The sequence below is a fragment of the Ochlerotatus camptorhynchus genome, unplaced genomic scaffold, assembly GCF_037179485.1.
Source record: "Ochlerotatus camptorhynchus isolate MF236.1 unplaced genomic scaffold, CSIRO-AGI_Acam_v1.1 ptg000021l, whole genome shotgun sequence".
In the NCBI taxonomy this organism is placed as follows: Eukaryota; Metazoa; Arthropoda; class Insecta; order Diptera; family Culicidae; genus Ochlerotatus; species Ochlerotatus camptorhynchus.
In genome coordinates, this window is record NW_027040513.1 from 3,794,519 (window position 1) to 3,809,637 (window position 15,119).

Sequence of the window (15,119 nt, forward strand, 5' to 3'; positions counted from 1 at the left end):
AAAGAAGACCAAAAAAACTGCTAAGGGCGAGCAGCAGTTCAAGGCAAACTAGCTTTCTGCGGCGAAGAAGGTGGACAAGGTGGCTGTACAAAATCTGATGGCAGGGGTCAAGCGTAAGGCCCGGCAATTCGGATTTGGAAAAGCGGAAGCCTAACTGAATATTTTTTCTGAATTTTATACTAATTGAACTTGAAAAAGAAATTTAATTTGATTTTTTAAATAAACGATTTCACCGATTTACACGCGTTTTCCCTTGACCAAATTTTGACCGTATCACCCTTTAGCTTCATTAATAACGAAGTAGAGCTCTCGATAGATGACGTCGAAAGTTCGTAGGTAGAACTCTACCGGCAAACCATCGATCCCCGGTGATTTACGTTTTTGCGACGTTCGGATGGAGTTTTTCAACTCGTCAATGCTGATCTCTGCCATTAGAGCTGCGTTGGCTTCGTCGTTCACGGGTACGGCTCTCTCAGTTTCGAACATTTCTTCCCCCACCTGCCTCGTCTCTTCCGCCGCATACAGGTCCCTGAAGTATCGAAACATGTGTTGCTCGATCTCCAGAGAGCCTTGTATTTGCTTTCCTCGTTCGTTCTGCAGCCCTGTTAAGCTGTATTCAGATCTGAGCCTGTAGTAGCGAAGCGGAGCAAATTTTACGTTGGAATGAGAGAGACAACTATCACTTCTCTCCCTTTCGTACCTGTGATGTGATGTGATGTGAATAGAACCCACCATCAGTGCAAGGATTACCTATGACTGCAGATACTTCACTGGTTGTAAAGTTCTGCCTGATGGTTTGTTGCAGCAGGGTGAATCAACTTCATTGAAGACCTTTGGAAGACAAACGACAAGATGTACGTCTATCAACACGTGAAAAGGGACTGGCAAATCCACGAACCCTTGTCCAGTCTACAAATCCATTGAAACCCTTAGGCTGCCCCCCCAAACCCAGCATATAATAATGTTTGATTAATGAAACGTATTCAAAAAAGGGATATTTAGAGAGAACAATCTTCAACTGGAACGTACTCACCAAATCAATATATCCGGGAGCGCATTCTCGATGTTTAATTTTCTCTAGTCATTTTTACACAATTCCTCCTCCAGCGAATCCAACCACACAATAACTAAATATCACTTTTCTTCTTCATGTCACTCTGTGCACAAAAGCAATGCACACCGCAAAAACCTAATAATAGATCAGCGTGGTCGAGTCACACCGTCAACAAAGGGAGCGAGAGCACACCAGGCACCAAAGCAACAGGGGAAAAACATCAGCACAAATCATTCTAAATAGAATTATCGCGTCCGGGACATAAAACTATTCAAATGCGAGCACCGAAAAACTACACGGCAGCACAAAGATAGCCCGAGCTCTAAAAAAAAGCACGCAGTGGAGCAAAAATACACAACCGTTCTCGGACGCTTCTCAAGGCGGACTGACTTCTCTCCCTTTCGTACCTTCGCAAAATCTTGCCCCGCGCGTGAAATATCGCTCAGATCTGAATACACCTTTATGGTTGTTTTTTTTACGTCGTCAATCACCCAACTGGAAAGTGGATATGCTCTCGCCGGCTATAAACGTCTCGTTGATGCGGATGAAGTTTTGCGCAAACTGCCGCTGCAACGTGAGCATTTGTGCTTTTACGCGGTTGATGGTCACCAGCATGGTGGGATTCTGGTAATAGCCATCATATGCGAGTCGTTATTGCTCGTAGAGTCGTTGTTGTTCTGCGTTGAAAGTCCTGAAAACTTCACTTGACTTCCATCGGAAAAAAGATTTTATTTTTGGCTTCGCGCATGAGAGCCACCATGTCATCCAGCTGGGGAAATTTCTCCGTTGGCAGGTCCAAAACTGCCATCGCACTTGGAATTCCTCTAAGTTCTCGGCGGTTAAGAGGTGAGGGTGGAGGGACCAGTAACCGCGTCCTTGTTCGCGGCCAAGGTGGGGAAGGCGCTTTGTGATCCGTGAATAAGCATACGTGCGTGGCAGAACTCCGTAGATGCTCGCAAAGCCCAGCGCTGACGTACATGCGGTCGAGCCTGGATGCCGCATTGTGTGTGATGTACGTGGGTGCGGGGCGAGATGGGAGATGACAGGTGGGCAGGAACTCACGGTCTCCCAGTGTTGGTGAGTTCTTTGCCGTTAATGTTCACGAAAAGTTCACTATTTTGCTATACAGAAATTCAAAACAAAAATTTTTATCTGCCAATCTGGACAGTTTTTGACCTGCTTCATACGACCGGAAGGTGTATGCTGGTCACAAATGCCGTGCCAAACTGATTTCCTACGCAATTAATCAATCTATGATGTGAATTTCGCTAATAAACACGAGGAGCATTTCTTATAGCAAACTTGCCATAACAAAATGGGCATGGTTCATTTAAGTAAACAAACTAACACTTCTTCCGACTGTGGCACCTCTCTTACTCGCCTGGGGTGCGGGGGTTGTGGGGTACAATTTCAGCCACAGACCGTGAAGCTGTAGCTGCCGTACGGTCGCTTGGAGAGCCGGGCTTGTGTTGGAACTCGTTGAGTCGGTCGGACGTAGCACGCAGTTAAAATCTCCAGCGAGGATGACGTTTTGAGTGTTGTACCGAAGGTAGTACGCGATCGTGCCGTTGAAAAATCTTTCTCTTTCCGCACGAACAACTGTCCCCGATGGCGCATATACGTAGCAGAGTGTCGTGTTTTGCAACCACAAAATCTCCATGCAATTGTCATCAGCGTTGATAAGACAATTGACACCGTCTTCAATCAAAGGTCCACAGACTGAATATTTAACACAAGAAAACGGACAACACACCACACCCAGTAGACCAGTAGGGAAATTTTCAAATTGTCAAAATTTGCACCGACTCAAGCGGCAATACGCCTGAACGACGGGTGACGTCGCACGACTACGAAGCCCACAAAGATGGATGGAATTCTACTCAGAATGAGCTCGAAATTCCTTACACTTCACACACCTTAAAATCCCAATAATGTCCAACGTTGATGGCCTTTAATAATTAAAGTAGCAAGTTTGGCTTTTTATTTTTTTTTATTAGAGTTTAGATCAATTGCAGTGATATTTTTAAAGCAACATGATTAAAAAATCTGAGAAAATCTGGAACATATTTAAAAAATCTGGACATATACGTGGTATGTCTGTGTATCTGGCAAGACTACTAAAAATCTGAAAAATACAGATAAATCCGGAATACTGGCAACGCTGTGCGTGGCATTGAGAGCGTATGAGAGCGGAAAAATATCATTTGAATGATGATTTTACCAACACTGATTCTAGATATGTCTACGAAGCTTTCTGCACCTTAATGTGTTCATGAATATCTAAATCATATTTAAAAAAAAAACTCTCACAATAGTAATAACAATTTTCAAGCAACTCATAACAACAATCATGTTGGAAACAGTGTCATACATAAAATTTTCCATCACATTGCACCCACTGTGCACATTTGGGGAAAGAAGGTATTAAGTGTTGTTGCTAAAAGGCACCCCCACCGTTGTGTGAATATGTGTTCTAGTTGGCAGCGACCGTCATAAAAGCGAAACCGGTTTTACAATGTTATCGTTTACCTGAAAAATTGCTAAGCACTTCAGAAGAAACCACAAGGAGCAGAGGCAAGGGCGAAAAGCGTTTGATCTGAGAGTGCACCATCAGCTCGGCGCGCGGTCAAATGGATGAAGCAATCAAGAATGCGAGCGTCAACGATCCGAGTCTGGGGGAAAATTCGTGTACATGTATCGAGTCAAAAAACAAAAAAGGAAGAAACCGAAAGAAAATCCAATCACCCTTTTTCGACGATAAATGACCGTTGCCTGCAGCGGCAATTCCGAAAACATACCATGAACCTAAAGGCGACGACGACGATGCAGCTTTGGAAATGACTTTTGTGGGGAAAGTTTTGTCGTGACCCGTCGTTCGCGGTCTTTTGTGAGTTTTGCAGTGCTATTAGAGCGGAATAAATCGGTTCAAATCGGGTGAACCTTGAGCTAGTTCTCCGGGTCACAGCGCAGTAAAATTGCACCTATTTGGGTGATTTAGTTCATTTGGATTTTTTTTCTAAACCGCGAGCGGTAATGGTTCATACTTGCCAAAGCATCAGTTAAGGGTCACATACCTGTAAAGAGGACAAGAAAAACGAAAGCAAATTAATACAATTACCCACAATGATCCGAAACAGTTCCTGGAAATGCTTCCAAATGGTTGTTTGGACGATAAAACAATTTCATTAACGAAAGTACAAAGGGATAGCATTTCTATTTTTAAGGCACCGCAATTCACCAAAGCAGAAGCAACACTGGAGACTAGCAGCGGTGAAATTGTTCGTTTTCCCCGGTTTGGAACCCACCCGGCAAAGATAGGTGGACGCAGTAAATACAAACCAAACAAATAGCACTTCACTTAACAAATGAGTATTTCTCCATCAACACCACCACCTTCGCCGCCTACACCAGAAAGGAAAATTGGACTAGCAAAGTACGTCATCAAATGAGCAATGAAGATTAATTGTTCGTGGAGGACTTCTTTTCTTCCTGCGAAGAGTGGTGCTGGTCGCTGGAATTCATTCATTTTGGAAAACGGTCCATGACGCATCCCATGGGATCCTTCCCGGAATGCCACTTTTAGAGCACACCTTTTTTCAATTCGCTATCTTTTTGTCCACCATCGTTAGCATTGCGGTGTATCATGCTTCTCGTAAAGAGCAGCACCGCATGCCAACCGCAAAAACACAAACATAGGTACTTTCAATTGAGAAATTTGTTCAAAGTTACAACATTCTCTCCAGGACAAATTTACTATTGCGCTGTGGCAAAGGGCTGACAAGCTGGCAACACTGAGCAAGCATATGGTGTGAGTTTTGCTACGGTGCGTGGCTGGTAAATGTGCATTGTACCTAAAAGGAGACATGAGCTTTGGAATGGGAAGATGACTTTGAATTGTTTGATGAGATTCTTACAAAATACAATAGTGCTGCTAATGTTCAGATCATTCAATTGACCGCAATCCTACAGACGCATTCAATCAATTCTGATCAACGTCAATTGGGTTACATTCACTTTCAATTGATATATTGCAGAGAATTAAGGAATAAAACCAGAAAAGAGGTTCATACCTATGTATGGAAAATGTCGGGTGTGCGCCTATGAGTGTAGTTGGTATGTCATTTGTCCGCAGGTTACTCTCAATTGAATTACTATTTAAGCAGTTCTCAATTGAATACAGTGCCTTCCCGTTTTGGGCAACACGTTCTAATAAGCATACTTTTTCCTAAAATTTGTACATGTGTTTTCTAGATAATTTTTCATGACATACAAAGCCTCTCTAATCCCTAAGGTATGACCTAGTAAAGTCACAAACGGAATAGACACTTAGACGGGAGCAAGAAGAATATCCTTCCAATGATAAAAATGTTCCAACCCGATACAGAACAAGTCATCATACAGGGGATGGCCCAATGTGTGGGGAGAAGAGCCCACCTTCAATTCACGAAATTTTGGCAAATCGCTTCAATCAGGCCTATCCCTAACCAATGAAATGTATATGATAAAATAAAATATGATAAGCGACTCCGACGATGACACAGCGAACTTGGAATTAACCATTTGTCTAGGATATAACACCGGAATTTTTGGAACAAATAGTTTATCGTTAGTAGCTTCAAAACTATTTCATCACTTAGTTAAAATAACGTTTTTATTGACCGGGCAGAGTTATGGCGGTTTACGATATTTTCAATTGAATTTTAGGACACTGTCAATACTGATAGAAAATATGAACATTGAGCAATTCCAGACCAAATAGCCAAAACAAAATGAATTCCAGATTCAACTTTCTCCGATTTGCATAAAACTTTGTATACTTATTTGTTAAGGTCAATCATCCACATGTAAGCTTAAAGTCGACCATTTTGAACCTCGCAAAAAAAAAAACTGAAAACTGGCGCATTTGATATTTTTCAACAAATCATAACTCGAAAACTTCACTTCCAATCGAAATGACGCCCGAGATAAAGTTGTGGAAAAAAATAATTTCTTTTCAGGAAAAGTACGTACGGTCAAAATTTTCGAGTAATTCTGGGAAAAAAACAAAACAATTAATCACGATTTTGAAAATCTAAACAATGGGTTTCTGTTCAAAATTTAAGAAAATAATATAAAGAGAGAGAGAGAGAGAGAGAGAGAGAGAGAGAGAGAGAGAGAGAGAGAGAGAGAGAGAGAGAGAGAGAGAGAGAGAGAGAGAAAGATTAGTAATTTCCAATTAATTCCACTACCTTATTTGCTTATCCTTGACAGATACGAGTATTTCGTCTACAATGTGCAGACTTCTTCAGTGTCTTGTACCAATACTCGACTGCCGACTGTCGATTATTAGTACAAGACACTGAAGAGGTCTGCACATTGTAGACGAAATACTCGTATCTGTCAAGGATAAGCAAATAAGGTAGTGGAATTAAATGGAAATTACTAATCTTTCTCTCTCTCTCTCTCTCTCTCTCTTTATCAGGATTCAAGAAAAGAAATTTTAAACAAAAAGTTTAGAAATGATCTTTTACACTAGTCACTTTTCGGGCTGGAAAAATACGGACCTCAGTCAAATAATATTGAAGTTAGTATTTTTTTTTCTGACCCAAAATGTCCCTTTTCCAAGTCGCTGTACTATGGTCGAAAACGCAAAATTTCACGGCAAAAATAGATATCTCGAAAACTATGCCCTTAAGAGGTTGGACATTTTCGGAAGAGTTTGTCTACCAGTAAAGATCTTCCTTTTGATGATATTTTGATGAGATAGAATTTTGATTTCTTCAGCAAAGTTCCTTGAAATTAAAATATCCATGACTTTGTAGGAGTAACTATTATTCTTAATCTTAAAACTTAAAAAATTGAAATTTTAATTTTGGAAAATGAAGACCACCCTAGTCATCACCTATGCCAAAAGGAAGATCTTTTCTTGTAAACAAACTCTCTCGAATATGTTAAACCTTTAGAGTGCATGGTTTTAGAGATATCGATTTTTCTCGTGATATTATGCGTTTTTGACCATAGTGCGCTTTTTTTATATTCTGGCACACTTGCTTAATGGCCAGGCCACTGTAGCCTGCCTTATTGTATATGCTTCACAATAGTAGTTTCCATACAACTCGTGATTGATTTTCAACGCCGAGTCTACAAAAGTTATTCCCCAATAATTGGCGCACTTTACACTGAGTGCCTCATCTTATCGAGATTGATACGGTTACGTCTCAATGAAGTAATCGACAATCATGAAAACCAACCTGTCTATCCTGTGAACATTGACGTAGCTGGGGGTGCCCCCCCCCCAGAGTTTTTGGAGTTTTTTTTTTTGACTCACCGGTATATTGTCAAGCCTGTCAAGTTCGTTGTTACTATTTAACAGCGATTAATAAAATTGGACCACACACAAAGATTATATTAAAGTCCTTTGCATTGACTACTTTACCTAAGTCCTAAGACTAGAAAAAGCAATTTTGAGAAATTATATTATATCGACAATTAATCGATACCCTAGTAAAACGTCTTCAGGCTCTACAAATTGACCATGAGCTCAAGGATTTTTCTTTAACTTCTGGGAGCTTCGTAAAATTTCAAGGACTTCTAAGAAGTTCAAGGAACATCGTAGAAATTGCGGAAAGTTAGTGGAAATTTTGGGAACTTCAAAAAATTTGTAGAAACAAGGAACTTGGAAAAGTTCTGAAAGCTGCGTTGTGGTAGAAAATTTATTTAAGCTTCTTAGAAGTTAAGGGAACATTATTTTATTTCAGGGAAGCTGATCGAGAACCTCTATTTAATGTTAAGGCATTTTTTTTGAAGCCTCATGGGTTTGGAATAGTTGTGGAAATTATGTACAAATTCAAGAATTTCGTTCGAGGACCTTCGCGGAAAATCAACGAAATATATAGAAGTCCAGCAAATTTTGTAGAAGTTTTGCGAATTTCGTAGCAATTTGAAGAGCCACGAAAAACTATAAATAAGTATAAGGAATTTTGAAAAAGTTCAGGGAAATTTGTAGAAGATCTAAAAATAGTTCAATAATAGGAAATATCCATCTAATTCAAGACGATCATTTCAAAACTTACTAAATACGTGTCAATCAAGTATTGACACGTATGACAGTACTGCTTGATTGAAAGTTTCAGTACATTATCAATGGTGTATATTTGCATCGATAATGTATTGGAGTAGGGCTTATCATGTGTGAAAATAGCTTCGGAATACTTGCGTTCTTGAAATGGGCTATTGTAGCTGCGGTAGAGCTGTCACCTTGTAACTCCCGGGTTCAAGCTTCTTGCATTCATAAGAAATGATTGCAGGCAGATTTTATCCATAATGCAAGTTAGTGGAAGTTAGGCCAAGGGCGAATCTTCATTCTAAATAATATACGATTCCACATACTATTAATAACCTTTTACACATGAGAACCTCCTATCGATCAGAATGAATTGGGTTATATGTTTAGGATCAACAAACATTTTCAGGCGCAAAGGAGCAACAGGATCGAGCTGATAACGTTTCTTAATTCCAAAATCTGAAGACTGTTTTGTATAATATGTTTTGGTAATGGGCAGCAACAACGGACAGATAAACTACTTACAGCTTCTATTTATTAAATGCTTGATGTAACGATTGCCAGCAACGCCGGCTGGGCGTATGCTATGGCTTACCCTCCCTACTAACAAAAATCCACCCTTCCCGTGACACTTAAGTAAGTGTCGGACTAACATTCCCCCCCTTTCCCCACCAGATGCAAGGACGTGGCCAGGACAGCTCTGGTCTATTGTAGGGAGACATATCCATTATCTAAGAGGTAGTAATTAATCACAAATTACTATCTAACAGCAACAGATGAAGGTGGGTCTCCTTCTTAACAACAGTTTGGAACTCGTACCTCATACGACATTGTGCAACCTGGTTTATGCTATGCTATGCTAAGATCTAAAAATAGTTCAATAAACTCCTAAGAACTTCAGGGATTCTCGCTATAGTTTAGAGAACTTCGTTGCAGTTTATCAGAGATTTTACTTCAAAAAAGCTCCATGAACTTCTTCGAGATTTTGGGAACTTAGTTAAATGTTAAGGAACTTTCTAGATTTCAAGAACATTTGTAGCTGTCTTAGGTGTCTTTCGAGAAGTGCATAGAGGTTCAGAGATCTTCGTAGAATTGAGAGAGATGAAAAAAATATGGAATTTGGAATAAATTCAGGGAACTACGTAGAAGTTGAGGACATTTTGTAAAACTTAAGGGAGTTTTGTAGAAGTTCAGGAAACGTTGCGTAAGTTACAGGATATTCTTTTAGACGTCCTTCCTAGACAGCAGGAAACATTCAAAAGATCTCCATGTAGGTAGATGATGATATTAGTAAAGTTCTCTGGATATTTATCGAAGATTTCAGGTTGATCAAGTTCTGAGGATCTCCAACTGTTTAAAAATTAAAATATTCTTTCAAGACTGTAGGTTGTTTTTTTTCCATGATTTGTTTTCCGTCGATCTTGTTTTCCGTGCTGAGCACCAATGCTACCGACGCCAGGGAGGCAGCTCCCACACCTGGACCCTACCTAGCGACCCATTAACTCATGAACCGGGGACCAACGGCTTTACTTCCCTTCCGAAGGAAGACGTGATCAGAGATGTTATGCCTCAGAACATCCCGGCGGCGCCGACTGGGATTGAACCTAAGCCTGCTGGGGTGAGAGGTAATCACGCTTACCACTACACCACCGGCGCCGCTTAGGTTGTTCAGTTAGCATTCAAAAAAATTTCAGCTAATTGAATATGATGGAATTTTGACTGATGAATCTAGATTTTATGGAAATGTTTGAACATTATCTATAGGGAAGACCGATGCCTTGATGATTCAGCTATATTAACAAGAATTATCACTCCAGCAGCTGAATTCCGGGCATACATTTCAACGAAGAGATGGAAATGTCTACATATAGGGGAAATGGCTCTTATGTTGGCAAATTGATCTAAGATTGGGCCCAACGCTAAAAATCTGCTATTTATCAATTTTATCTAGATCAACACGTGATTGGGACGATACTAATTGATATTTTGGTCACTATTAAAAATTTAGTCGATTTCTGAATTTAAGTATGCCCAAATTAGGGGCATTTAGGCCGACATTACATCCATTTTCTCTATCTTATGTATAAATTTCTATCTTTTCGATTAAATTTATGCCCAGAATACAGCTGCAAGATAGTTTTAATGGCTTAGCACAATAAATCCTCTTTTCGTGTTTTTTTTTTGTTATTAAATTAACTAAAAACACTGAAAAAGCTCTTACCCGTATCAAGTACGCGTAAAACTCCATCTAAAATTATCACAATGCTTCTGTAAAAAAAAATAATCGATTATTATCTAGTTACAAACAGGTACACAATCATTCGTTCGAGTTCATTCCTCTCGATGAGAATTAAATTTAAATCTTGATTTTATATACAACTCCGAATGTTAGTTAGTTCGATGCATCGAATAAAAAATTGTTCTGGTTGTATGCTTTATTACTTTCGTTTCTCTTCAAATATCAGAATCATGACATTCGAAATTCGGTACCTCGAAAACCTGACAAAATCAAAAAAGGATATAACCTGATTTTTCATAATTTTGTCAGATGTTAAGATTTTTCGAAATTTTTAAATCTTTAATTCAGGGCTGGTAACGATCACTGCTGTCAGAAATAGTGACTTTAGTGACCATGTTGAATAAATAAGTGACCAAAAAGTGACTTATAGTTGTAAAAAAATGGACTAAAAAGTTACCTAAGAGATGGCGCATCAAATATATGTTTGATGTTTTAGACTTATTGAATTATCATCTCATAAACATTTATGTACGATATGAACCTTTGAAGCGAAAGATTCAATAGAAAGTTGATAACCCACGGTATTAGTCTACTAACTTCAAAAATCTGGAAAACCGGGAATCCTTAGGATTTTTTTTTTTTATAAAGTACCGTTCCGATTCAAATTTTGGACGATTCAAATTTCGGACACTTTCATTTTTAATTAAATATTACATCCAGTTAGAAACAAAGTAATAATGTTAGATGATCGTGGAGGGCACTAGTCAAAAAAATTTAAAATTTACAAGACATGTGGATCATATTCGACCGAGATAATCAACTTTTAAAAGTGTCCGAAATTTGAATCGACACGGTACCTGGAAGTCTGAAAGAATTTAAAAATTTCTTACTAAGGAAAATTTAAATAAAATAATGAATTTTAAAATACAACCATTTAATTTTTCTCGTTATTTTCAATCACACTTTGAATTTTAAAGATTCACAATAGATTAATCTTCAGTAAGAATTAAATTTAAAAAAATTATTTTTTTTTGGTTTCTGAAGACCACTGTCCTTCTGTGAAGTTTCCGAAGTTTTTCTAAATTTATGGAACTTTTGTGCTCCCGCAATTTTCATGGAATTAGAACGAAATAATTCATATAGTTCTACGATTTTCACTGAAGTTCTCAAGATTTCTCTGAAATTCATAAAACTTCTCTTAAATTATCGACACTAATTTAAAGCTTCTTCAATAGTCTAGACTTTCCTGGTGCCTAAACGACTACTGAATTTCTTTAAAGTTCTCTGGACTGCCCTGAATTTATCAGCATTTTTTAAGAACCCGCAACTTTACTGAAATTGATTAATTTGCCTTGAAGTTTCGAAAATGTTCCTTGAATATTATAACCATTATTAACACTCGCTTTTTCCCTGAACTTATCTATGCTTACCAGAAGTTCTCTTAATTTGTTTAATAATCCAGCAAATAATTCCCTGTCGCTTCTGACGTTTAAGGATCAATCATAGAATTCTTGGAATACCCTATAATTCCACGGAACTCCTTGTAAGTGCTGCAAATTTGCTTAAGTTAATGGGATTATTCTGAAGCTATCTGATCGTCCACAAAGTACTCGGAAGTTCGTTGAATATCATTAAACTATCTAAAAATATCTAAATTTAGTTCTCTGGAATGTCTTGAAGCTATTGCTGCTTGCTAAAACTTCTCGCTTTTTATTAATGGAACTTCGTTGATGTTCTCTCATCAACTAAGATAAATTTTCGCATTTTTTTATGTTCATGAGATCTCCATGATATTCTTCTTCTTCTCTGCATTTCAAGCTTATTGCACATCGCATATTAGCTTATTGCGTGCTCTCAACTTAGTGTTCTAGATGCACTTCCACAGTTATTAATTGAGAGCTTTCGATGCCTGTACCATTTTTGCATTAGTATAATCAGAGTTGCGACCTATCACAATCACGATCGCCAAACAGCTGATGGTAGTAACGCTTTGTACATTCCTATCAATGTGCTCGTCGAAGCTCTCTCCATGACCATCCATCAAGTTGACGAAAGAAGTAACAAGCAACTGGTGAATGTCGTCTTCTGTTGTGATCCATCACCGATCTGGTCATTCCCGACAATAACGACACTTATCTGTGCTAATTTTTAAGCAGTTGCTGCTTTGCTTGCTTATGTGAGTGTGTTGGTGAGTGAACCCAACAGCTTCCGTTTCATGTTGCCTGCTTTGTTTGTAACTCACACAGTCACGCCTGCCGAGACGAACTTGGAATGCGTAGGCATTGTTTTCATTTTCTTCTGTCGTTTCGCTTTTCTCATGATCGTACTGCAGAAGTCTTCACTGTTTTCGTTGTGCTTTTTATCATCAGCAGCGAGTGTAACGTTTTGCTTGTGAGCAGCGACCATTACTGGTGATTGTTATTTGCCATGGCTCTAACTCTCACTGCGTGACAAAACGATCTGTCACCGATAGTCGGTTGATGCAAAGACGAGTGTCACGTGAGTGTCATGCTATTTTGCATCACTGAGTATAATTGTGTGGCAAGTCCAATCATACTTCTATGCCCAGGGAAGTCGAGAAATTTTCCAACCCGAAAAATTCCTAGACCGGACCGGGAATTGAACCCAGCCACCTCCAGCATGGTCTTGCTTTGTAGCTGCGCCTTTACCGACTGAGCTAAGGGAGGCCCCATGATATAATAACCTTTAAAATACTCACACCTTTTCCGGATGTTCATAAAATTTCCAGGAATTCTCTCGGAGCTTTGCTGAAGTTTTCGGAAATTCACTGAGTTTCTCGAAACTTCTTTAAGGTTTCTAATATATCCTTGAAATTATTTGAACTTCCCTTTGATTCTCTAACCTGTCTTGATGTTCTCGAAGCTTCAATAAAGCTCTTAGTTCTGTTGAAGATCTCGGTTCTGTTTGGAAATAAATAGAATTCCCGTAAACACCTTTAAATTTTCCTGAAATTCTCTGGACTTCTGTAACTTCTGTTCATAAATTCTCTGAAGGTCTCTGTAATCTCCCCTGTACACGGAACTCTTGAATTTATCTAAATTTACGATTATAGAGTTTTATAGCTTTTCTGAGGTGCTTAGAAATTCTTAAAAATTTGCACAATACCCGCAAGTTTTCTCAATTTCTCAAGTTCGCTTGACACCCTGTGACGTTCTCTGAAATTCTAGGAACTTCATAAAAGTTCCTGAAAAGTCTCGGATGCTACAAGAACCGCTTTGATGTTCTTACAGCTTCTAGTAAGTTTCCCATATTTTCAGCGTATAAACTTCTCTTATGTTCCTGCAGTTTGTTTATAGAGTTCCACTGAAATTCTCAGCATTTCCTTTCATTCCTCAGAACTACTCGAAAGTTCATACAATTGTTGTAAAGTTAATGGGACTGCATTGAAGATCTCTAATCTTTCGTAAAGTTAATTAAGAACTTGAAATAAACCATTTATTTTTTTACTTAATTCTGGCACTTTGAATATTTTCAATATCTTGAACTTGTAAGTGGAATACGAAACTTCAAGACATTGAATATTTTTAGATCTTGGACTTACTTACTAGGAAAACGCAAGTAATTTTATCCAGAAAAATGAGTAGACATCCTGTATATAGAGAAATACGATTAAACGTCACAACGCAAAGAATAATCAATCTTGAAATAAATTCACGCTAAAAAAGTTGAAAATAGTGACTTACTACAAGAAAAAGTGACTTGAAAAAAGTGTCCAAGTCACTAAAAAGTGACTTGCTACCAGCCCTGTAAATTTGTCTTACTTTCTAATTTTGAAGAATTTTTCTCTCGAAAAATGAATGACGAATTTTGAAGTCCAGGACATTCAAAGCTTGTCTAAGCCTATGGTATCAAAACCATTTTTTAATCCCTAGTTGAAATTTATTCTGTGTGCACTTTACCCAGTTTCAAAGCCAGGATTTAAAAAATATATATATATATATATAAAATTCAAACTCCTAGAATTAAAATTTTGGTCTATGTCTGAGATTTAACTGATAATTAAATATTCAAAATCTAAAAAAAATATCAGTTACAAAATTCATGGAATTACCTAACTCTGAGAATTTTCTTAAGTTTGCTCAGATGCTCAGATTTATGAGCTGTGATTTCATTACAAAAAGCATGAACAAACGATCATTGCTTGTTCAAAATCTTTTAAGGCTTTTAAGGCTCCCCCAAGCGAGGTCCAAATCGTTGTTATGAAATAATCATAATCAAATGTATTTTTTCACCATTGAAATAATAGCAAGCCTCAATGTTCCCAAAAACAAGTTGCCTTGAAGTAATTTGATTGAAGTTCGAGAGTTTTTATTTAACCGTAGTTTAGCAAAATAAAAAATGTAACAGGCCCCCCTTAGGCCCCTGCAGATACTTTTTCAAGTACGCCAATGCATGCCTTTTAAGTTCTCTTAGCTATACAAATAACTACTCATTTAGATTCTCTGAATTATCGTTAAAAGATCTTTTATTTTATAGTCACATACTTAAATCATGTGTGACCTATCCGGGGTGAGATTTGAATGCATGACTTTGGCGTGAGAGGTATGCATGTTAACCAGTACGCCGGGGCCGTCCCCAACGGTTGAAAGCTCTTTTAAATATATGCTTCACGGAAACCGTTTCTCATACTATTGATTACACCACTTTGCATTTTCTGGACACACCACTGACGATCTACGTAATGTACAAAGCTACTCAGTGTTTGCAAGCTTCAAATTATGGTTAACATCAGTACGACTTCAGGATGATGAGACTTAAGACAT

At 38.3% G+C, this 15,119-nt stretch overlaps 2 protein-coding genes across 4 annotated transcripts in view; both read right to left on the reverse strand.

The window, feature by feature from the left end:
- Positions 1-15,119, reverse strand: part of aPKC (protein kinase C iota type) — a 499,255-nt gene that overhangs the window by 307,520 nt on the left and 176,616 nt on the right. The window lies entirely within an intron of this gene.
- Positions 4,121-15,119, reverse strand: part of LOC135703384 (splicing factor, proline- and glutamine-rich-like) — a 76,317-nt gene continuing 65,318 nt past the window's right edge. The window contains exon 4 of the mRNA XM_065224582.1: positions 4,121-4,128. Coding sequence (XP_065080654.1) covers positions 4,121-4,128 — 8 coding nt within the window. The remainder of the gene's footprint in view (positions 4,129-15,119) is intronic.